The 26077-nt window shown below is 38.7% G+C and overlaps 1 protein-coding gene across 1 annotated transcript in view; it reads right to left on the bottom strand.

The window, feature by feature from the left end:
• The window catches only part of CUBN (cubilin (intrinsic factor-cobalamin receptor)), a 347579-nt gene that overhangs the window by 112388 nt on the left and 209114 nt on the right, over nt 1–26077 (bottom strand). Inside the window, exons 37-45 of the mRNA XM_011968102.1 lie at nt 22879–23084; nt 21810–21994; nt 20119–20311; nt 15590–15787; nt 11073–11219; nt 8554–8744; nt 8210–8393; nt 2864–3038; nt 1514–1692 (exon numbers count right to left, since the gene is read on the bottom strand). Coding sequence (XP_011823492.1) covers nt 1514–1692; nt 2864–3038; nt 8210–8393; nt 8554–8744; nt 11073–11219; nt 15590–15787; nt 20119–20311; nt 21810–21994; nt 22879–23084 — 1658 coding nt within the window. The remainder of the gene's footprint in view (nt 1–1513; nt 1693–2863; nt 3039–8209; nt 8394–8553; nt 8745–11072; nt 11220–15589; nt 15788–20118; nt 20312–21809; nt 21995–22878; nt 23085–26077) is intronic.

Here is a 26077-nt window from a genome sequence, read left to right as displayed (position 1 = left end):
GCTGGGATTACAAGCATGAGCCACCATGCCCAACTGACATGTTTGCTTTTTATCCAGTGACTGATTTGATACTAGAGACTCAGAGAAAAAAAAGCTTAATTATTTTATATATGATGAGGAATTCAAAGACACTGTTCTAAATACAGTTAACTGGTTCTTAAATAGTTTTATTACTTAAAGTAATAAACATACTGCAGTTCTTCCTTTTCCTTGGGGGATACATTCCAAGACCCCCAGTGAGTGCCTAAAACCTTGGATAGTACCAAACCCTATACAGACATATAGACTATTTTTTTCTCTATTTATGTACCTATGATAAAGTTTACTGTATAAATTAGACATAATAAGAGATTAACAACAATAATAATAAAATAGAAGAATCATAACAGTATACTGTAAGAAAAGTTATGTAAATGTGGTCTCTCAAAATATCTTGGTGTACCTATTTTAGGGCCTCTGTTTACCAAGGGCATTGAAACCATGGATAAGAGAGAACTACTGTATTTCATAGTAAGCTGAAGAAACAGGAGTTTAACTACATATATTTCTTCACAAATAAGTTAGAGAAAATATTCAAATTACTAAGATTATGTTTTAAAATGAAAATTAAAAGAGAAATTAAAGTTGACTAATGACTGTGGTTTCAAACATTTACACACCTTACTTATTTCTAGCATTAAAATATTTTTAAAATTAGACAAATAGAAAGACTTATTTTTAAAAAGTCATGGTTTTAAAAAATGTTTTAACATATTCATTCTATAATAACTCTTTTATTTAATACAAAAATGTTTCCCAGGGTTTTTATAATTTTGTGTTTTACAGTTAAGTCTTTACTCCATCTTGAATTAATTTTTGTATATGGTATATGGAAGGGGTCCAGTTTCAATCTTCTGCATACTGCTGGCCAATTCTCCCAGCATCATTTATTGGATAGGGATCTTTTCCCCACTGCTTGCCTTTGTCAGCTTTGTTGAAGATCAGATGCCTGTAGGTGTGAGACCCTATTTCTGAGCTCTCTATTCCATTCTATTGGTCCATGTGTCTATTTTTGTACCAGTACCATGCTGTTTTGGTTACTGTAGCCCTGTAGTATAGTTTCAAGTCAGGTATTGTGATGCCTCTAGCTTTGTTCTTTTTGTTTAGGATTGCCTTGGTTATTTGGGTTCTTTTTGGGGTCTGTATGAGTTTTAAAAGAGTTTTTTCTAGTTCTGTAAAGAATGTCATAATAGTTTGATAGGAATCGCATTGAATCTGTAAATTTGGGGGAGGAGTATGGCCATTTTAATAATATTGATTCTTCCTATCCATGAGCATGGAATGTTTTTTTCATTTGATAGGGTGGAGGATGGGAGAAGGGAGAAGAGCAGAAAAAATAACTATTAGGTTATAGGCTTAGTACCTGGCTGATGAAATAATCTCTACAGCGAACCTCCAAGCATGAATTTACCTATATAACAAACCTGCACATGTACCTCTGAACCTAAAATAAAAGTTTCAAAAAAATTATTACCTATAAAATACTTGGCCTTGAATCCCACATGTGTGGGGCTGTTGTCAGATCGAAATCTCAAATACATAACCTCTCCTGAGGACCACTGACTGCTGGGCAAAGATGTCCCACAAAATTTGGAAAGTATTGGTGCATCTGAATCCACTCCATCCCGCAACTCAAGGTAGTTGGAAGTACAGCTGAAGTGGAAACAAAATTCTGTTAAATTTACATGGTCAAATGCCTTATTTTGATAATGACAATCTCACTTACTTTCTTTGAAGATATTATTAAATCATCGTTTCCTAGCATAAAAGACTATGATAGAATCAGCGTAAGCCACGTCACTTTAAACTGCTGTATGATATTTTTCCTAATAACACATTCTTTTATTAGTAGGTCAAAAGACAGGTTTTACATGTTCTACATTCAAGAATATTCACTTCCCTTCCATATTCTGTATTGGTTTTACAAATATAAACGTTGTTTTCAAATTAGTCCCTATGAATTTCAAAAAACAACAAGTATTTTGTTCCACATAATGATTTGATACATTTCACATGACAAAGATAAATTCTCTAACAGCTCTGTAATTGGGACTAATGGAGTGTCCCAACTGGAATTTTCTGTGTCCATAAACGTAGATAAGCATGTATCTAACGTTTCTTCAGGAAGTCACATGAGCCAATTAATGCACCATGAGTGGAAGAGTAGTATTAGACCCGGTGCCAGAAATAGCAACACAAGCTCTTATATCCAAGTTTTGCACCACAGCTGCATTCATGCAAATGCACACATGCTTTTGTTCAAGGAAAGATAAAAATTTTTTTTTTTACAATCTATATAGTTTTTCTTTCTCTTCAACATAGTAAGACTTACTCTCTGTTTTGTAATCCTTTCAGAGCTCTTATTAAATAAAGACTGAGAAATTATACTGTGCATGCTTTAGTACTGTTCCAACACTGGTGACCCCTGGTGACACACCACACAAATTCCCATTTGTTAAACAGATGTTTTATCATTTGTGACACCGAATATGAGGCTAGGCAAATAAATATTCATCTATCAGAAACACGATATATTTCCTGTGGGAGGAAGAATGGATAACATCAATCTCAAGTAGCCACCCTCAGTGTCCCTTGCAGGAAGTGTCTAGGGTCACAAGGGACAGTATCCATGTACATAACTTGCTCAGCTGATGGGAGAGTGACTGGCCGACTGTATTTTCAGGCCTAAGCCATTAAGCACTTCCCTTTTCCCCTAGATTTCCTTGCAGTATGTGTTACTGAAAGAAATGAATTGCCCTGAGACATGACAGTTAAAAAATACTAACTTTGGGTAGGAAAAAAGATGAAAATGGAAGTGACATACTTGGGTGTTACTTCAATATCGAATTGATCTTCAAATTGCAGCTGTATGCGTGTTTCCGGTGGAGCCGCTAAGATCCAAATGCAATCAGCGTGCGGGGGATAATTATCAGGGTGGTTGGGGGAGGTCACATACCCAGCAGACTCAGCTTCATGGATGTAGACATTGGCCCCACAGGCTGTCAGCAAACACAATTAAATCAGTCTATGATCTGGTGAAGGGGATGCAACCAATGGCCACAAATCATCTTTTAAAGTCAACTTCTCTGTATTTTGTCTCTATTTCCCTTCATTTATTATGATCCTCATTTTCTTTTCCAGCAAACAAATTCTCAATTTGCTATCAAGGGAGCTACCAGGTGTGACACTTTTTAATTTGCCAGACCATCTAACTATTCTCATTGGAAATTTAATTCTTTCTTAAAGCCAACCAAATGATTATGGCACAGGGTGCATGGGGCAGAACATCACAGAAGCATGAATAAATATCCACCACTTCGATAAGCATGTAAGTATGCTAGCAGTTACAGCCTCCCACTGAGCATTCAGTACAGAAGAATGATGCAGAGCTATGATCTTGGTATATTTAAAAGACTAAGCAGATATATCTTTGCACAACTCTAGGAGCATTCATTCATTATGTTTCTTCAGGATTTAGATGCATTTGAGAAACAAGATCAATGGCATGAGACAATTTATTAGCCATGTTTTGCCAGACGATAAAGGAGCTTTTTAATATTTCTGTTCTAAAAAACCAAAGCACTATCACAAAATATTTTTCTATTATCAATAAATATTCTTTGGCATTTTCAACAAACAAACCAGATAGGAGTAAAAGTACTTACAATGCCAATGAAACTAACCTGTCCAATCACTTAGCCGTACACATACTTGATCTGCTCAACTCTAGCAACATTTATGTCCACTGTCACTCATCCACTTACAGTCACATCCTGAATTCTGTCAATACTTCCAACTCCCCCATCTCTGAAACTCTAAATTGCAAATCCCTTTGATGAGCTCCGACTCCCTTGCTTTCCTTCAAACTTCCCTTGCAAAATACCAACTCTGTGGCTGTGTTCAATTCAAGCCATTTGTTCATGGAAATTGATGCCCCTGCAAATATATGTTCTCCCATCTCAACACCGCCGAGCAATTCACCCATTACTTTTCATATAAACTACAACGGTTGTTTTGAACTTTACTCCCTAAACCCTTGACTTTCCCCATTTCCTCTTGATTCTAAGCACATTACATTAGGCTCCACTTTACAAAGAAAGTAGAAGAAATCAGAGGAGAATCCCTTCCATTTGTTACCCCTAATTTGTTACTATCCTCAATAAATTCATCTGCATCTCTACGCTCTATTTTTCCCTCTGTACATTATCTTCCTGTATCTCTGGATCAAGTTCCCATCCTATTGTCACCTCCAGGATCTTGCCCTATTTAATCTCTCTCTCTCTCTCTCTCTCTCTCTGTGTCTCTGTGTCTCTTTCTCTCTTTTTGCCCTTCCTTCTTCAACCCTATGAAAGCTCTCATGTTCTACCAAGTCACCTCACAGTTATATGCCCAAAGAACTTTTTAAGTTCTTACTTTATATCCACAGCATTTAACACGGTTGATCACATTGTCCTTCTTTATATTTTTGTCCCTTGGCTTCTGTGACACCAAGCTCTTCTCCTCCTTTTACTCCTCGCATCATTCTTCCTCTGGCTCTTGGGTGCCTCTCTCCAGGGCTTCCCTGACGTTGCTGGAGGCCCTCAGGAATCCTCCTGTAGGCCTTTCATCTCACTCTGAATAATCCCCCAATTGCTGTCATACATCCTCATGACTTAAACGATAAGCAGTCTGTTGATTATTCCCGTATTTACAGATTCAGTCTAGACCCCTGTTCTGACCTCCAGACTTATGTTCCAGCCACTTACTGGGCATCTCCAATGGAGGTAATTCAGAGATTTCAAACTGAACACGTCTCAAGTGAACACTCTCATTTGCTCATCAACCAGAGTTCCATACCTGAGTCTGCTGATGACAGCGTCAGCCCCTCTTCCTACGGACACTCTGTATTCACTTTACTGCCTTATTTTTCTCCTTGATACTTTTCACCATATGGCATCTTATATATTTTAATTATTTATTGTCTGCATCTTAACACTAGAATTAGGCCTCATGAGGACATGGATTTTGTTTGTTTACTGACACATCCCCAGGACCTAATACAGTGTCTGTCCCAAGAAAAGTTCTTAATAAATGTCTGCAGGATGAATGGATCCACCCAGCCAAAAACCTAACAACTGCTCCTAAGGCTCCTCCCATCCCTTCCTTCCTGCCTCACATCCAACTGACCTTCAAATTCACTCAATCCCATATTTATAATATCTTTGATATGCCCTCTCTCCTACTTTCTTACTGGCATTGCCTTAGTTCAGGGAGTAATATTCTTCCTAAATTACTCTTTCATCTGGTCTCTCTCTCCTTAGTCTTCCCTGCCTCCAGTGATTTCAGTGTTGCAGCTACATTAGTGTTTGTAATATGATCACACTGTTCAGACTTTGGAGCAAAATCTTCCAATGCCTCCCACTACCTTTTGATGAACACGTAACTAAATTATGGTGGCATCCATGGCCCTGAGCACAGTGATTCCTGCCTGCTTCATCACTATTATGTTTACTTCTTTTTGACTCTGTTCTCCAGCAGTAGTGAATTCTTTCAAATTACTGAATATGACTTGTAACATTGAGACTTTCTATGCACTCACATCTTTTTATCATTGATTGGCAAATCTCTTCATCTACTTCCTCTAGAGTCCTCTCTGATGTCCTGGGCTGAAGTAGGTGTTTCTATTCTGTGCATTCCTCTTTCTCGCACTTATTATACCATATACCATGTTCTTTTTTTTTTTCCCATTGAGACAGGGTCTTGCTTTGTCACCCAGGCTGGAGTGCAGTGGTATGATCATGACTCACTGCAGCCTCAACTTCCTGGGCTCAAGTGATCCTCCCAACTCAGCTTACTGAGTAGCTGAAACCACAGAAGTGCACCACCATGTTCAGCTGCTGTGAAAACTTTTTTGGTAGAGAGAAGGTCTTTCTATGTTGCACAGGCTGGTCTAAAACTCCTAAGCTCAAGTGATCTTCCTGCCTTGGCTTCTCAAAGTGCTGGGACTACAGGCATGAACCACCATGCCTAGCCCTGTACCGTGTTCTAATTGTGCCTTTACTTGTCTGTCTCCTCTACCATACTGTGAACTCCTTGGCAGAACTTGGTGGTTTGCATGATGTGAAACACCTTGTAAATGTTTGATTAACTAATCAATAGGCCTATTAATCAGGTGAGAATAAAAGGCATCTACCACAGGATCCTAGAAATCTCAATCAACCATAGCGAAGGAGCGTCTCTGGAGAAAAATGGTATAAAACTAGGTGATTTGATGTCAAAAAATGTTCACAAAAGGACCTAGGTTAAAGGCTGAGAAATGGGAGTGGCATGGAAGTAGATATGGTGGGAAGATAGCCAGATAGATGTGGGAAGTAGGAGGATGGCTATAGTTATGGAACATGGTTGAGTTGGTTAAGTAGAGAGAACTAAGAGTGATGCTGTTGTTTCAGGTTGCCAACAAGAGGTTGTGAAATTCAGACTTTTAAGTCTAATGTTAACAGCAGTCATAATAAGCTTTAAGAAAGACAGGGAGGAAGTAATGGCCATAACCATACTGCATGAACAGTGAATCCACAAAGGAACAGAAGAGGTGCAATGTCAAATACACCCTTAGTGTATCACTTAGTGTATCTGAATTACCACTAAATGTTGACTTTAAAAATTTAAATCAAGACTGAGTCTATTGGTTGGGGACGGTGGCTCACTCCAGTAATCTTAGCACTTTGGAGGCCAAGGCAAGTGGCTCACCTGAGCTCAGGAGTTCAAGACCAGCCTAGGCAACATGGTGAAATCTCATCTTTACCAAAAATACAAAAATTAGCTGGGCATGGTGGTGCATGCCTGTAATCCCAGCTACTAGGGAGGCTGGGTCAGGAGAATCACTTGAGCCTGGGAGGCGGAGGTTGCAGTGAGCTGAGATCGTGCTGCTGTACTCCAGCCTGGGAGACAGAGAGAGACCTTGTCTCAAGAAAGAAAAAAAAGACTGAGTCCATAATAAACAAAAACAGAAAAGTAGAGTTATATAAGATGGGCTGACACCTACTCACTAGACTCAAGACACTGCTACTCTTGAAATGCTTTGCTACCAAGTGAAAACTGCCCATTCATGACTCAGCTGCAAAGCTCAGCATCGATAGAGGGAGGGATGAGAAGATCGCAGCTTAGAAAGCAATGGTGCAGGTGCCCACCGAGCTGCATTAAAGCTCCCTCCTTGTGCCAGAGCTCTGTGTGCCAGAGCTCTGTGCACTGGGAAGTGACCAAAGCCCCTTCCCTGGTGTTTTGGACCTTACTCCAGCTATTTGATTATTTCTGTGTGTCAGTTCGTAAACACTCTTACTCATTTATTTTACCAAAATGAAGAAATGATATTGACTTTAAATCTCATACAATGTGCAATAAAACATATGATTTCATTTATACATACATACATACATATATATATATAGAGAGAGGAATCTGGGATTCAAGTCATAGGATCATTTTGAAATCTATATTATCTAACTTCTGGTGGGACAAAGCAAAAATTTATTATTATATTACTTTCTACTGACATTATTCCCTTTTTAAAAAGTGATGCTTACTTATTTATTTATTTATTCAATTAAACATTACTAAAAAGTAAATGTCACCAGAATCAAATCATTACAGTAGAATTAAATGCAATTATAATCAAGTGTAATTAAGTACAAGCAATTAAGGATCTCATGTAATATGTAATTAAATCGGTAATAATAGAATCAAAAGATTATGTGTTCTTTAAAACAGCACACAAATTATTACAAAATAAGGCAAATGTAATTCTTACAATGTTTCTATAACTAGAATTAACTTACAGTTAGACATCTTATAATGGAAAGGTCTAAGGAATTTCAGGGATCAAGAAGAATAGTTTATCTTATACTCATGGAAAATTTTACTTTGATCACTAATTAGATTTGTGGCCTCGGAAAAGTCCAAGCCTCATTTTACTTATTTTTAAAATGGAAATAATGATGCTTTACTTGAAAAGTAGTCACGATGAGATATTAAATGTAACAAATACAATAAGTACTTGAGAGTAGGCATTCTTATGAATTCTATTACTGTTAGTTCAGAAAAGAAAACTTTATATGTTTTTTCTCAAACTTGTTTAATCAATGAAGATCAAGCAATTGCAGGAAAAGTAGATATAATTCTCAGTGAAAATACTTACCTAAACTCTTTGCCTCATATTTGATCTTAAATCCTTGCCCTTCATTACTAGGATCAGAAATAAACTGAACAAACATTTGATTATCTGAGGTGAACAGAGTTGATGAAGCACGACTGCCACAAAAATGACCATTTCCTCCAGGGGATCCCAAGGGTGGAGAATAGATATCAGGACCATTTCTCAGCTGGAAAGACAAATTAAAATTGCATCAACTCCTTTACACTGCAAAAGGAGGAGTACGTAATTCTTATCCATGTATGTCCCAGGAGAGAAAAATTATCATTTTGTTTTCTGAATGAAGTATACGGAAAATGTAATTAGAAAGGGTAGCAAGCAAGACCTACCACTAGGTAATCCCCCTGGTTGCAAGAAGAATCTCCATTTGGAATCTGGAAAGGCTGTTCAAAATGGACAGCAATGGTCAGGCCACTTTGGACCAGGACGTGCCAAGAACAGTTGAGGTTGGCTGGGTAAGTCTCCGGATACTTGGGGGACGTGATGATCCCTCTGTCTGCATGCAAATATCCACCACAGCCTTCCCACAAAGAAACAAAGGTAGGTTATTTAAATAGCATTGGTAACTGGATTTTTATGCTTTCTTAGTTTTCTTGGGGGGTTTTCAAAGTGTAGGCAATAAAAATGCTTGAAAATAAAGCCAGAGTGTAGGAAATGATTATTATAACAAGCATGTAATGGAGCACGTGCTATTGGCTACTCAGTTTGTGGTGGTCGTTGAGATCTGGGATATAGAGGTAAGTAATCGAGACAAATTATCTGCTTTCATAAAGACATACAATAAACAAATACATAATATGTGAGATGGTGATAAATTCTATAAAGAAAAATGGATGAGAGGAGGGAGAAGGGTACTTTATTGTTAGAGTTAAGTTATAAAAGCCATATCATTGGAGTAACATCTTCGCAGAGACATGAATGAAATGAAGGATCAAGCCAGATGGTTATGGGGGAGAAAACATTCCAGTTCAGTTAGTGTAAAGGTATCATGTGTTAGAGGTACATGATGGAAGTCAGAATGGATGAGGCAGAATGAGAGATTCCAAAGGTAGCATGGCTAGGTCATGCAGGAAACTGAAAAGACTTACTCTGAGTAAGAAGAGGAAGACACTGAAGGGTTTTGGGCATCGGAATGGCATGATCTCACTTAAGTTTGAAAATATCACTCTCTGTGCAGTCCTTAGACTGTAAGGGTTGGAGGGCAGGGAAGGGCAGGAGCAGAGTGTCCAATAAGGAGGGGACTGCCTGAGGCCAAGGAGAGATGATAGGTGTGTGGGCTAGGCTGGTAGCAACAGAAATGGAGAGACATGGTTGGAATCTAGATACATTGTTAGGGTAGAACCAGTGTGATTTGTTGATTGTTAAGTGTGAGACAAACAGAAAAGTCAAAAATAACATAAAGATTTTTGACTTAATGAGAAAAATGTACTTTCCATTTGCTAAAATTGTGAAGAGTGTAGAATTGGGGGGTGGGGGCGTCGAAAAGGGTGGGAATAAAGTGTTCAGCTTTCAAAGGTGAATTTTTTTTCTTATCTATCTATCATCCATCTATCTATCTATCTATCTATCTATCTATCTATCTATCTATCTATCTATCTACTTGGGGTACAAGTAGTTTTTGGTTACATGCATGAATTGCATACTGGTGAAGTCTGAGATTTTAGTGCACTGGTTCCCTGACTAGTATACATTACACCCAATACGTAGTTTTTATCCCTCATACCCCACCCATCTTCCCCGCTTCGGAGTCTCCAAAGTCTATTATACCATTCACAGGTTAAATTTGAAATATATTCTAGACCAGGAGTTGCCAAGTATGAGTGTATATATATGTCAAGTATGTATATATACATACGCATACATGTATGTCTGTACAACGAATTGCAATACATATTAATATATACATGAGAATGAGAGGGCAGGAGATGAAGGAAGAGAATGAAAGGAGCAGGCATTAATTCTCCAGTTGTCAGGGACTAGAAGCTTATCAACAAGGAAGGGTAGACAGCTCACACAGCTAGTTAAATTGTAGAGGCGAAAATGTATCTTAGGACTAATTCCAAAGCCCATGCTCTTACGCCACTATGCAGCCTGCCTCCCTTGAGCATGAGGAACACAATTTATCTTCAGTTGCTCCCGACTTTATAAAAGGGATATATAAGCAAGGAGGAAATACTAGATTAATTTTTAATGTTAGATTGAGAATCTACTTTAAAATTATTTTTTCGATTAAAAACATGAGAGTCTTTCACTCTTCCATGGACTACTTTATTACCTTTCATTTAGTTTGGATTTAAGGCTGTTACTGGACTTCACATGTCAAGTTTGAAAAGTCTCAATCATACTGTGCATGATGGCATCCCATACATGGTGCCCGCTTTTGACTCATCAAATTCATATTTCAAGAGCAACAAACTCTTCCTGCCAACCCTCAAATGGATGACTTCAACCAAGTAATTTATGAGGATAAATGATGACGTTTTGCTCCTTCGATGAGTTATGGATGTGGGCTGTACTCTATCTAGTTCCAGCTCTCAGCTAGGCTGAAAAATTGCTCTAAAGCTCTCTCTCATGCATTCCCTGCACACACCTCCTTTGCAGTGAAGATGCCCCACCCAGAGACCTGAAGGCAGCACACTTTTGTACGACTTGGCCCCAGTGCTTTGGATCAGGACTCAGCATTGACGTAAGGGGGGCCAGCCATCCAGAGCCTGGGCAAAGACCCATGTCCTCTGACTTGTTTTGTGTCCTGGCGCCCAAAAAAAATTGTATTAGGAAGAGAGAAAGAGAGAGGAAAAGAGAGGAGATGAGATAACATGGGATTAAAAAAAATATTTGAACTCATTACTCTTGTGAAAGGATGCATTGAAGCCTGCCCTGGTTACACTGGAGTCCGAGGTGAAGCGGATGAACATGTGCTCTCCAGTAGACCGAATGGGCCCAGGGATCTCTCTGCCACAGAGAACTGCTAGCTGCTGGGCCAAGTTATTGTCTCCTACATTGAAAGAAAGGCAACAACGTGAAAACACAGTCTTGAGAACCTACTCTACAATCGTTTGCTGCTTAGACAAAGCAGCTCACGCATTTTTCTCAGAACATCAGGATTCATAGGAGATAAGGGGATTCTCAAAAAGAAGGACCCCTCAGGGGCGATATCATTCTGGCTCCAGCTTGCAATGGTGCTTCCTGTCCTTCTCTGTACCCCCACCCCACCTCCTTTTTTTTTTTTTTTTTGAGATGAAGTCTTCTTCTGTTGCCCAGGCTGGAGTGCAAGGGCACAATCTCGGCTTAATGCAACCTCTGCCTCCCGGGTTCAAGTGATTCTCCTGCCTCAGCCTCCTGAGTAGCTGGTTTTATAGGGGCACACCACCACTTTTGGCTAATTATTGTACTTTTAGGAGAGGCGGGGGTGTTACCATGTTGGCCAGGCTGGTCTCCAACTCCTCATCTCAAGTGATCCGCCCTCCTCAGCCTCCCAAAATGCTGGGTTCTTTACCCTTTTTGATAAAGACTTCTTCGACAGTTTCCACTGTCGTTCTAAAAAGTGGCTGCCAGTTCTCCCTGTCACTAAAACTCGGAATCAGAGTATATGGGATTGGGAAGTGATGGAGGTGCAGTGATGATATGTGTGTTGATTAGAGACTCTGACCTCAGTTATTCTGATTGCTGAAGGTCAAGTAGGTAAACAAAAAAAAAAGTTGTTTTTTTGACCTCAGATCCTACACGAATGTTACAATATCATTCACCAAAAGGTATGCAGTTTTATATGCCCTTTCTTCAGCGCTGGTGGGTTTTTTTAAACAAAACTTCATTTGTGTTTGTTCATTGCTTTTGTTTGTTTTGGCATAAAAACAACCACACACTTGTGTGGAGGGTGAGAGAAGAGTTCCAGCAAGTGTGCCCCACCCCCATAGAGACACAAAGGACAGCAGCGGCACCTCATGTCTCCTTTCATCTTGATTATCTTGGATATAAGCTTTGATCAAAGCCCCTGTGCCAGCTGAAACCAAAATGGACAAAGGGGATTATAGCAGACTTGGATTCCTTGGCTGGGAAAATATGTTGTTTTTCTTTTTCTTTTGTCCTAAGGCAGAGAATTAATAAATTTCAAGTTTATAAAAAACAAAAATAGAATATGAGACAAGAGCAAATATGCCCTTTTATACAACCAGCAACATGGATTCTTCATGGCACTGACCACGACTTGAAACTCACTCATTATTAACTACTTTAGAAAATAAGTTATTTTCTATTCTTGTGATTACAAATGTAACGGCAGAGTTATAAATACAAAATGCTCGAAATGGCATTCTTTGGAGGGTTTCTGATCTCTGGAAACTTTTGCATTCTTTACAGTTCAAAAGTGTACCTCTTAAACTTCCTTTGCATTTATAGTAAGTGCACTTCATCATGCTATTTTGCTATACATTTCACCCAATATTATTTTTTGTTGACTTATTCTCTGATTACCTGTACTACAAAATTTTGAAGTTTATTATATGTCATTAGTTCACGTGTATATTTTATCACTGGATGAAACTGAGTTGAATCTACTGATTTTTATTTCTTTTCTAAAATTCACTCCAGATCATCTGGTGAAACGATGCTTATCTCAAAATAACTGCTTGTTGATTCGCCTACTCATTAGTGAGAAGATAACCCAAAAATCACAGATGGTTTGTTACATGCCCCGTCCCCAACCCCTTCAGTCTTCATACTGAGTACTGGGGTATTTCTGGAGCCTTCAAAAACCTCAACATATAGATTGCATAAAGATTGAGCCTAATCTTTAAAGAGGAGGGCAAGTCAAAGAACGGTAAAGGCTAGCACTAGAAGGCAACTTGGGAATTCTTTCTCTATTCCAATCTCCTCATTTTACAGATATAGAAACTGAGGCCCCAAGATTATTCAAGACTGACATTTATTGAGCAATTACTATATACCCCTTTAAGTGCTTCACACGTACTATCTGATTTTATCTTCACAGTGACACTATTAGGTAGGCATTTATTTTTATCTCCATTTTGTATATGAGGAACTGAATCTTAACAGGAGATACAAGTCACTTTGCTGTATGCAAAGGCATAGAGCATAGAAGTTAACAGTGATGTTAACCTTTGCAGATTAACCTCAGATGCCCCCAAACCATGCTATTAAATGATTTATCTAAGGTCATGAAGAAAGTATGCTTAAGATCTGGAACTAGATTAAAGGATTACTGATTTTTTTATACAATTTCTTTTCTATTTAAAAGTTTTTCTGGGACCAATGTAGTATCACAGAATCCAGTTTGGAGGAATCTTTGGTTGCAGAATTGGTAGGTATGTGGTCTGGAAGAAACTGATTCATTCAAACCATGGCAACTCTATGAAATGAATAAGGAGGTGAGACAGTGACTCGGTTCTCCCAAGAATGCTGCATGACTCTCTCTGGGGTAGCCCAGAAAGGTTCACAGCCTCCATACAGCCAAAGGCCTGCGATGACGGGCCAATTGCATGAGCAGGAATAGCACATAAGTACCTTTGTCTGTGGCCAGTTGGCTTTAGATATTTGCTTCAGAATGTGACATGCTTCTGCTACTCAGAAGCAAAAGGTTGGCTGGGCAAAGAACAAATAATTGAAGTGGGATTTAAAATTTAGTCATAAAAATATATTAACAATGTGTAAATAACTATAATACCCACCAACTGACTAGGCACTCAATAACTATTTCTTGAATAAATAATTAAACAAATGAGGAAGGAAGGAACCTTATTGAGCATCTACTCACATCGCCAGTGCATAAAAAGGAATCCATATGGACAGGCCGCACAACCAATTTAAAATATTTGTGTTCTTTTGGTATGCACCTTAGTTTCTTTTGCTCTTTCAAGCCACCCTATGCCTGAGCAAGGACATTGATTAAACCTCTCTCAGAAATTTCCATCTAAGTAAACTGAAATCTGAACTATTCCAAATTCATCATCTACAAAATGCTTGTACTTTTGCTAAAAGATTGCATTTATTACTTTCCTTAATCCTCAGAAAAAGCCTGTGAGGGAGGTATTTGTCTATCTCACAGATAGAACGGGTTTGGAGCCACTTAGTGACCTGTGCAAAGTCATACAGGAAAACAGGACTGCTCCCCAGGCATACTTCATTGATGCAGTTACCTACTGAAGATTTTTTAAAAATATTTTTTAAAGCTTCTAGTAGGTTCTGAACACTAGAATTATGTGTGCAAGGACACACATCCTTTCCATTACATGAAAAGTTTTAAATTTCAATATGCACAGGAAGGCTTAGATGGGAAGAGAGCGTTCTGGTGCTTTGATGCTTCTCTGTGCAACGTGCTGATAGCCGATTGCTGATGGGAAGATGGGGGAGAGTCATGCTTTGACATCTCACAATGTGTGTATGATTGACTTGACTCTCTACTTAGTGTCCTGCCTCTACAGAAGGGACATAAAGCACCTCCGCCATTCGATTTTTTCTCACTCAGCAAGTGTCCAGGGATCAGGGATAAGGGAGACAAGATCTTGCACACTAGCAACCTGTGGGGCAAAGGCAAACACGTTTCTTTTTGCTGAGAATGTGCACATCTAACAAATGACGCTGTAGATCTGGGGGCCACACTGAGAAATACTGATGTGGAGGATGTGGCCTTTCTGCTGTCCTCCTTCATTCCAGTCCATGCAAATTGTGAAGCCCAATTTTGTATAAGGCATACATCAGCAATATTTATGTCTCTAACTTTATGTCACATAACAACACCATGCCTGTGTACAGAGGAAAGAATACAACAATATCACCCCTTAATTCTACCTGTTTGACCCAGATTCAGGGGACAATGAGAAATGAATATATTACTATTTTATATTCTTCTTACTATTATTTTAGAGACAGGGTCTCATTCTGCTGCCCAGGCTAGTCTTGAACTCCTGGACTCAAGTGATCCTTCTGCCTCGACCTCCCAAAGTGCTGGGATTACGGTGTGAGCCACTGTGTCCAGTCACATTACAAGTGTTTTTTTCACTTGGATCTTAAAGCCAGAAATATAAAATATCAATATTTATCTCAGAGGCACCTCAACAGGAGAGGTGAACAATGTTGACATTCAGACTATTCTTTCCTTCTTAGGCCTCTAAAAAAGCCTTTTTTTCCTTATAGAAATGTGCTATTCCTGACATTTTGCGACAGGTAATTTAATACTTTCCTATGTCCTTCAGGAGTTGTAGCCAATTCTGGTACTGATACCTTCCTTGACCATAATATCTGTGTAATTCCAAACCAAACAGATGGAGGCAGTACGCAAGTAAGATGATAATGGACTAGAACTAAATACGTGTCAGGGTTGAAACTCAGCATTCTTTATAATGTTCTCACCGTCTCGTATCACAAGGCTATCATAGGCACACGTTCGGTGAGATTCAATGTCCAGGGAAAGGATGTTGAGTTCCACAGTAGAGTCGGGAGCCTGGATGAGCCACGTACAGTCCATTCTATTACTGTAACTGTCAGGCCAGCCTGGGGAGAAGAGAAACACGGGTGCGTCTCCTGTCCTCAGGAAGCCACCACAAGCACCTGTAGAATAGAAAGCAACATCTTTGACACAGCCCTAATGGAAAAGATGCTAGCACTTTTTCACCTGAAAGTGACAGCCCTCTACTGAAAAGAAGCAACCAGTTGAAACCATTTCTCAGAGAAATCAATGAATATCGTATTTAACCCACTGATTCGGAGAGCCGCAATTTCCGTAATTGATCTTTGATGTTAAAAAAAAAAATGCATTGTGTTCTCCATTTTCACCATAATTTTGCTATATAACCCATTTAACATTGAGTGCTGACTATTCAGGCATCAATAAAGACATGTAGAGGACCCCCTGTATTACTGAGGTAGAACTGTGTTCATTCCTGTGTTTCTCATGTTTCTTTATCATTTTTGCGTAGCTACTTATGTAATTTATATCTAGGCAACTTTGAGGTGACAGATTAGGGCCTTCTCAGGGTCTGTTTTTGGGCATGTGTACAGCTGGGCTTATGTGTGTGGCCTTCTAGATTTCCAGAAACATGTCAGAGCTTTTCAAAGCCCCAGTGGACACCTCCTTCCCCATTTTTTCCTTTCAAGTTTCCTGGTCAGTTTCTCATTAGCTGTAACTGGTGTCACTGCCTCACACGGTTGTGATGTGAAACAGCTGTTGCTGATTTTTTTCAGCAAGGACCCCAGGGACAGGGCTGTTTACAGAAGAGTGAGTTCTTGCCCAGGTCCTGTGAAGACAAGACCTGAGAATGCAGTTTTCCAGTAAGTCGCTAAACTGGAATAAGGGCAGTGCTGCGGATATGGGCTGTTTCCTGGACCTCTGCTGCCCCACCACCCACGGCTATTAAAGCTGCTCATTTTCACAGCTACTGTGGTCATGAGGCTACTACAAAGCTAGGAGGAAAGAGAGATGGCAATAGGAAGAGAATGCCAGAAAAACGACTCTTACTGAGATTCAGTGATTTTTCTTGAATACATATGCCTCAGATTGTTGTAAGACTTTGGTCTATTTCCAGAGTTCTCAAAAAGTTTATTTTAACAATTTTTTTTTTTGCCATCACTTTTATGGAGGAATAGATTTCAGAAGTCTATTCTTCGCTATTTCAGAAGTTTATGACTTTTATACCATAATATGTTTGCATCTTATCAAGGCCAACAGGAAGTGAATATAAAATATTGTAGAACTAGGTCCTGATTTCTTTATCCTATTACTATGTAGGCTACAGATTTTTTTAAAGCAATTTCACACGGAAAATCTGAATGCTGAATGTTATCCAGTATCTTCAAATTTTAAGGTTTTCCTCTATGTGAAATATTTCTTATCTTGAATTTATAAAATGTGGTTATAATGACTGTGGGTCATTAGTGCTGTTTGCCAGATATTTCCTTTGTCTCCACTTCCAAACACATGGTAGAACTGCATTCTGCAAACGGCTGGGAGAGGCCATTTGACCAGTTTTGGTCAATGAACTATGAGCAAAGGCATGTGTTACTTTACACTGAGCACTTTTAAAGTGAGACATCCAAGGGCTCTTTTGCCTCTTGCCATGGTCTCAGGCAATGTCGCAGACAATGGGAGCTCCAACAGCCTGAGTTAGGAAGTGATGGATGATGAGAGGCACCCAGTTAACACAAGAGGAGCATGTAGAAGGAGACCCGTTGTTTTCAGCACCTAAGAGTTTGAAATTCTTTGTTACCGCCATATGGCTGAGTTTTTCCTGACTGATAGACCAACTGCTTTTCCTACGTGACACATTGAATTTCCTTCAGTTGACCCTCGTCCACAGTAAGCTCATTTTCCTTCCCTTGCTTATTTGCTATTGGTACCACTTGCTTTGTCATTTACCCATTTAATTATGATACCATTATTTAACTGACACGAGTGCTTTTTCTTTCCCAATCTCTTTTATTTATTATTTATTTTTACTATTCATTGATTTAAGACAGGGTCTCACTGGAGTTCAGTGTCATGATCACTGCTCACGGGCAGTGTTGAACTTCTAGGCTCAGGCAATTCCCCTGCCTCTGCCTCCTGAATAGCTGGGACTACAGGCATGTACCACCATGCCTACCTAACTTTTTAAATCTTTTGTAGAGATGGATTCTCCCTCTGTTGCCCAGGCAGCTCTCAAACTCCTGGGCTTCAAGCAAGCTTCCTGCCTTAGCCTCCCAAAGAGCTGGGATTACAGGCACGAGTCATTATGCCTGGTTCCCATTACTTTGAAGTTCCTGGAGAGCAGAGATTGTATCTCAGTTTCCTTTCTTAGTCTCCTCAGTGTATCCATAATAAATTCTCAATAAATATGTGTTGATTTAAATTAAATATATGTGTGTATAGGAAATGCTGATAGGACAGGCCAGACGCCGTGGCTCATGCCTGTAACTCCAGCACTTTGGGAGGCCCAGGCGGGCGGATCACGAGGTCAGGAGATCGAGACTATCCTGGCTAACACAGTGAAACCCCGTCTCTACTAAAAATACAAAAAATTAACCGGGCATGGTAGTGGGCACCTGTAGTATCACCTACTCCAGAAGCGGAGGCAGGAGAATGGCATGAACCTGGAAGGCGGAGCTTGCAGTGAGTTGAGATCAGGTCACTGCACTCCAGCCTGGGCGACAGAGTGAGACTCCATCTCAAAAAAAAAAAAAAAAAAAAAAAAAAAGAAATGCTGATAGGACAATGCTCAATAAGTTGATATATTTCAAAATATTAAGGTTTTTTAATTTTTAATGAAACTTTCACAGTGTGGCATCATTACAAGATAATCACTTATAGCATCTAGATAATTAGTAAACTCTAAAATTCTCTTGACCTCTTACTTTCCTTTTTCCTTTTTCTTCTTGACTAAGGAAAATAAGGTTTATGGCTCTCTTACTCACCTGTCCACTTACATCATATAATTATAGAATTTCATAATAAAATATTAGAAGAAAATTTGTTGGTATAATATTTTACACAAGTAAGTAATTCCTTTCCTACCTTTAGGTTTGTAAATATGAAAGAAAGCTTAACTCAAGTTTATTTCTAAGAGGTCTGGATATATCCATCCAGAATTAAATGTTGTCTCTAAATTGCATTTGTCAATCTTGGTGATGGTTCTTTGCTTTTAAACAGATCAATATTTTAAGGAAGAGATTTGTATTCAATATCATGAAAGCACCTTATTAGAGAGGTAAGAACAACATTTCAGAATGGAATACTAAGAGACATTAAATAAATATAAGTACAAATTATCTTCATTATTCTGCCGATAGAAGAAGTTAGAAGAAAACAGGCTAATCTTTTAAGTCATAGAACAAGCTCAGAGTTTGAATATTCTTCAATGAGATACTCTGATTCTGTGTTCCAATCAAGTATTCAAGGACTTAGACTATCCTCCAGGAAATATCTGATGAATTTCTTCTATGTCAATCCTCAAATCCATAAGAAACACTCAAATTCATTTACATAAATTTCATTTCTTTTCTTTTCTTTTCGAGACAGAGTCTCACTCTGTCACCCGGGCTGGAGTGCAGTGGCATGTTCTCGGATCACTACAATCTCTGCCTCCTGGTTCAAGCAATTCTCATGTCTCAGCCTCCCAAGTAGCTGAGGCTACAGATGCACTCCACCACGCCCAGCTAATTTTTGTATTTTTAGTAGAGATGGGGTTTTGCCATGTTGGCCAGGCTAGTCTTGATCTTCTGACCACAAGTGATCCGTTGACTTCGGCCTGCCAAAGTGCTGGGATTACAGGTGCGAGCCACCATGCCCAGCCTCATTTAAATAATTTTCAAGAAAAAATGTTTCCCCAAACAATGCTACCTCAATATTACTTTCACTGAGGAGATTAGGAATGTAAAACAGTAAAATAAAAGTTTAAAATTAGGCCCATTTTACTTTGAAACATGAAAATTTACAACCAGCTAAGGAGACACTGAAGCATTTCTGAAAGTACATTTGAAATAAAATGCAGAGGAAAAACAGTTACTTTGACGAGTTGATCCTTAACTAACTGATTGTGTGTGTGTGTGTGTGTGTGTGTGTGTGTGTGTGTGTGTGAATGTACATATGTAGTATCTGCAAATCAAATTTTCAGGGATTTCTAAAGTGGTCTCTAGAAATTGTAAGTAGGCGATCTTATGGATATCAAGCCCCTAATTATTATAATATAAACAATGTAATGGGAAGCCTGCATTTTTTAGAAAGAAATGTATAATTTTCACAAAAGGTAGTGTTTATGAATTTAAAATAACATCTGAACATAAGGTGGAAGGGCTTTGGGGTTGTACTTCTTATTTTTTATATCTGGCCCCTGTTATGATAGGACCCTTTGAAACAGTGGCCTGCACATATCAGTCCTAAAAAGAACTTCATTTATTAGCAAACACACCTGGAGCAATGGTAGGTAAAACACCATCAGGTGCATCCACAGCAAACCATTCCAGAAGGAATCCCTTCCCTGAGATTGAAGAGTCGGAGTAAAAATGAAATGTCAAAGAATTTCCGGTGGAGCTGAAAGATTCAGTCTGGGTACCACAGTAAGCTCCAATTAGGCGGGTGTGAATGCTAGGCCCATCATAGATCTGCACATAAAAACAGATAATAGAGCGTTGTATTTAGGCAATCATCTATATTTTTCTTCATAAAAAGATAAAACAAAAAAGATGCCTTGGCCGGGCGCGGTGGCTCAAGCCTGTAATCCCAGCACTTTGGGAGGCCGAGATGGGCGGATCACGAGGTCAGGAGATCGAGACCATCTTGGCTAACACGGTGAAACCCCATCTCTACTAAAAACACAAAAAATGAGCCGGGCATGGTGGCGGGCGCCTGTAGTCCCAGCTACTCGGGAGGCTGAGGCAGGAGAATGGCGTGAACTCGGGAGGCGGAGCTTGCAGTGAGCTGAGATCCAGCCACTGCACTCTAGTCTGGGCACAGAGCAAGACTCCGTCTCAAAAAAAAAAAAAAAAAAAAAAAAAAGATGCCTTATATTATTACAATGTTATAACCCCAAAAAATGACAAATGAGTAAACATTTTATTTTAGCTTAAAACAGATACCGCCAGAGAATATAAAATATTATTGAAGGTAATTTAATGTTTTGAAAACATTTGCATCTTTGTTGCAGAATTATATTAATAAACATGCGCTGTGGGAATCACTCATAAGATGATTTACAGTAAAATCTGTGGATGGAAAAATAGGAACCAGGATGGCTGCCTAACAACAGTACTTAATAAATGTGCTTTGGGGCTTTAAAGGGAGGAATTAGGAGGAAAGAAGGGAAAATAACAAGAAGAGAAAAGCTTTACCGAGAGAAAGTAAACAGGTACCCTAAAGAAGTCCATATTTCCACAGAAGGAAAGAAGAATTCATGACAACAAAATAACCAAAACTTGCAGGGCTCACATGTTCAAAGCACTTAATAAATCTCCTGCTTTTGGTTTTAAAATCTCAAATGACCTATTTCGAGGTATATTTTGTGATAATTTTTAAATAGCTCAGGACAAATTCATATTAACAGTTATTATAAAATCCTCTACCAAACAAATTATGTAATAGCCATTCCCATGCACATTGGATATCCAGCAGGTACTGGGTTGGATTCATGACCAAGAATCCAAGATGAATAAGGTAGAGTCATACCCTGTAAGAATCTGATTGTGTTTCTGGAATTGATACAGTAGCCAGTGTCTGGATAGCAATGATCACCATGATTTTCCTATTTATATTTATTTTTGTATGATCCTTAAAACTTTTAATACTCTAACATAAAAACAAAGAGGACAGTGGGAAGAAGACAGAATAAATACTTATTTAGGATATACATGCATTCTTAGAGAAAGCTCAACAGGAAAATAATAATAATCCTAAAAAACCCCTTAGATATGAAATGGAAAATAATCAATACAATACTGAAACTGCCTTTGTCCATGTAATCTAGAGGCAGTCTGCTCTAATCATGATTTAGAGCAGACTATCCCACATGATTTGCAAATGCTTGAATAGACGTTACCTTGGATGTATTTTTACCAATAGCAATTCACCAATATTTATGAACATTGATCGCATGTGGAAACTCACCCTTAATTTGTCATAATAGCAGCTTTGTATTTCTTCTATGTCCATCTCCAAAATTCGGCCATGGACAACGTGAGATGCATTCACATTTACTGTCCATTGGTAATTGGAGTTATGTGGGTAGTTTTCAGGCCAGAAAGGAGAGGCAACTTTCCCATGAGTTCCCACAATATTATCATTGCCAAATACTAGGAGAGAAGACAGAGTAGTAAATCAGACCCACTTAGAATTGCTCTTTAATCAAATGATAAAAACAAAAGGCAAAGGGTGTTGAAAAGCATGGACTTTTAATTGACTGAGATTTCTTTTCTGACTATTGAAAGAAATACTGCTTCCTTTTTGGTTTCTGGGCTATCTATTACTTCCTTAGAAAAGGTCCTTAAAACGTTGCATGGTGTGAAAAGAGGCCACAACTTCCCAAGTGAAAAGGGGTTCCCAGAACCCTAGGGAACTTGGGGACATGGCAGGTGGGGTGAGCAGCCCCACTCTCTAATTATGGTTTATCTATTTTACTTTGTTTTTCAAAAGAATGGAACATTTAAAAAATTTACAAGAAAAACTCATAGTTTGAAATCACATATGAAATAGCCAATAATGGAAAAGTTGAGCTACAGAATAAAAATATTTAACATTTTACACTATTAGAAGAATACCCTATTGTTATATTTGAGCACTTAAGCCAATCCCAAAGTAAAACTAAATGTCTTAAATGTGAAGAATATAGAGTTTATGAAATCAAATGAAACACACTTGATATAAATACACCAAACCCAAACTATAATATATTACAAGACTCTACCACAATATCATGAAAAAAACTAATTTAACATTAGGTAGAAATTAGAGCTTAAAAAGAACAATAGAACCCTTGAGAGTGCTCTCCCTTGCCCTTATTGAGCCATTCATATATAATTTAGTTTTTCTAATATGTTATAAGGTAATTCACAAAGACAATGTAGGAAAATAGTGGAGAGTTTAGGATTGTTCTTGCTTAATGTATTACTGAGAAAATTATTATTTGTAGTTTGTAAGACATATTTTGTAAGCTATCACTAAAATAGAAACAACTTACTCTTCATAAATGTGGCCTGGAAGCCCGTGCCACTGCCAGAACCATCTGAGATAAATCTGACCCACAGGGTATGTCCAGTGATGGAAGAATAATTGAGAGGGAAGGAGTTTCCACAGTATCGTCCCACCAAGTGACCCGTGGCATTTCCTTCACGGATCTCCACAAAATCTCTGCTGCAATCCTGAGAGTCTTCCAACTGGAAAGATCTGATTTGGGGAAAAAATATTTGTAGGGATTAAATTGAAAGAATAGACTTTGGGATTTTCCTGGATCACATGCTAGGTTAACCTGTTCACTTTTTTTAAACTTTCTTTAACTTTGATCACGAAATTATGTAGCTGTCTCAAAAAATTTCTTTCACTCGGATTTGTTGAAATGCGTATTCAATAGCTACAAAGACAATGAATATACTTCCAGCAAGGAGTTTTCTTCCTAGTGGGCAAAACCAGGCACGAATATAGAAAACAATATATATATAAGGCAGAATAGCGTGAGTGCCATCAGAGCTATAAAGTGGTGTTTAAGAACTGCAAAGCAGAGGCATCACATCTGATTGTGGGGCTCTGCAATAGCTTCTCGGGAAGATTTTTTGAGATGGAAATATACATGTTAGCTGGATATAAGGAATCTAGATGGTGTGCAAAGAATCATGCCACCAAGGCACATGTGCAGAGAAGGGCCAGACATATTCAGAAACCTGCAAGAGATACCTGATTTGTTAAAAACACTGAGTACCTCTAAGAAACCATTAAGACAAGGTGTGAGTTGGCTGAAGGTAAATAATAAAAAAAGAAACCATTAAAACATGTAACTGGGGCAATATGATGGGATCATTTAGGTGGCACTTAAATGCCCTGCAAAGGTGTATGTACTTAATTTCTGGAGAGGCAGCAAAATTATGGGATTTGTAACAACACAGGCTAGTGCTTGAATGTGACCTATTCAACTTGTCTTATATTCTGGGACTGTGATGTGATGGGAATTTGAAGATAGGAAACAGTACCTACCTCATATGATGTTCATAGGGAACATATATAAAGAGTCGGGAACATGTAGGTGCCTCGTGAATATTTTCAAAACTTGGCCTTACTGCTTAAAAACATGAGCTACTCAAGATAAAGTGGTATTGGTGTAAGGGTAGAAAAATGGATGAACGGAATAGGAAAGAATTTCCAGAAGGGGCCCATAAATGCATAGTCAATCCAATTCAATCCATGGTGCCAAGACAAATCAAGGGGAAAAGTCATTTTAACAAATGGTGCTGCAATAACGGATATCCTTACAGAAAGATAGTGAAAAAAAGAACCTCTATTTCTGCCTATCTTCATACCCAGAAACTAATTTAACATTTATCAAGGATGTAAATATAAAGGCTAGAAACATAAATATCCTAGAAGAAAACATGGAGAAAAATCTTTGTGACCTTGGGATGGGCAAACATTTCTTACACAGAATGCAAAAAGCACTAACTATAAGATAAAAATTAATAAATTTGAATTGATAAACATTTCATTAAAGACATGAATCAGAAAATAAATAGGCTGCACGTGGTGGCTCGCAAGCATAATCTCAGCACTTTGGGAGGCTGAGGTGGGAGGATCACTTGAGCCCAGGAGTTAGAGACTAGCCTGAGCAACACAGTGAGACCCCCTCTCTACAAAAAATAAAATGTAGCTATGTGGTGGCCTGTGCCTATAATCCCAGCTACTTGGGAGGCTGAGGCAGGAAGATTGCTTAAGCCTGGGAGATCGAGGCTGAAGTGAGGGGTGACTGTGCCACTTCACTCCAGCCTATGCGACACAGTGAGATCCTCTCTAGAAAAATATATATATATTAAAAAAAATGAAAAGGCAAGCTACAGACTGGGGTGAGGAAACGGGAGATAATTGTAAAGCATTTATCTAGCAAGGGACTCATAGTTGAAATATAAAAGGAATTCCTACAGATAATGAAAAAACAAACAACCAAATTAAAAGTGGACAAAGGGCTTGAACAGATATTCATAAAAGAAGACAAGAAAATGGCTACTGAGAATGTGAAAAGTACTCTATATGATTACTCATCAGAGCAATGCAACTTAAATACCACAGTCAGATATCATTCCACACCCATCATAAGGGCTAAAATTAAAAGACTGACAAGATCAATTGTTGACAAGCACGCAGAGCAACTGAAGTCTTATATATTCCTGGTGGGACTGCATAGTGATATAGCCACTTTGAATAATTATTTGGGAGTTTCTCATAAAATTAAATGCACATCCAATTAATGCCCAGAAATTCCACCCCTAAATATCTACCCAAAGAAAATAAAAACACATGACCAAGTTAGTATCCTGAATATAAAATAACTCCTGCAACTCAAAAATTAAAAACCAAATAACTCAATTAAAATGGCAAAGAAACCGAATAGACATTTCTCCAAAGAAGATTTATGAATAGTCAATAAAAACATGAAAAGATTTTCCACATTACTAGTCATTAGAGAAATGCAAATCAAAACCACAATGAGATAACACTGCAAACCCACTAGGAAGACTATTATTTTAAAATGGAAAATAAGAAGTGTTGATGAGGATATGGAGAAATTAGAACTCTTATGCATTACTATTGGGAATGTAAAATAGTGCATCCCTATAGAAAAGTTTGGTGGTTCCTCAAAAAGTTAAACATAGTATTGTCATATGAACCAGCAATTTCACTTCTAGGTTTATACCCCAAATAAATGAAAGCACGAACTCAAACAGGAGAAGGGAAAGGGGAAAGGGGAAAGAAAAAGGGAAGGGAAGGGAAGGGAAGGGAAGGGAAGGGGAAGGGGTAGGGGAAAGGAAGGGAAGGGAAGGGAAGTGAAAGGAAGGGAAGGGGAAGGTGAAGGGGAAGGGAAAGGGAAAGGAAGGGAAGGGGAAGGGAAAGGAAGGGAAGGGAAAGGGAAAGGAAGGGAAGGGGAAGGGAAAGGAAGGGAAGGGAAGGGAAGGGGAAAGGAAGGGAAGGGGAAAGGAAAGGAAAGGAAAGGAAGGGAAGGGAAGGGAAGGGAAGGGAAGGGAAGGGGAAAGGAAGGGGAAAGGAAGGGAAGGGAAGGGGAAAGGAAGGGAAGGGAAGGGGAAAGGAAGGGGAAAGGAAGGAGAAAGGAAAGGAAGGGAAGGGGAAAGGAAGGGAAGGGAAAGGAAGGGAAGGGAAGGGGAAAGGAAGGAGAAAGGAAA

This window comes from Mandrillus leucophaeus, unplaced genomic scaffold (assembly GCF_000951045.1).
Source record: "Mandrillus leucophaeus isolate KB7577 unplaced genomic scaffold, Mleu.le_1.0 Scaffold83, whole genome shotgun sequence".
Lineage (NCBI taxonomy): Eukaryota > Metazoa > Chordata > Mammalia > Primates > Cercopithecidae > Mandrillus > Mandrillus leucophaeus.
This window is presented reverse-complemented; position numbering and strand designations above follow the sequence as displayed.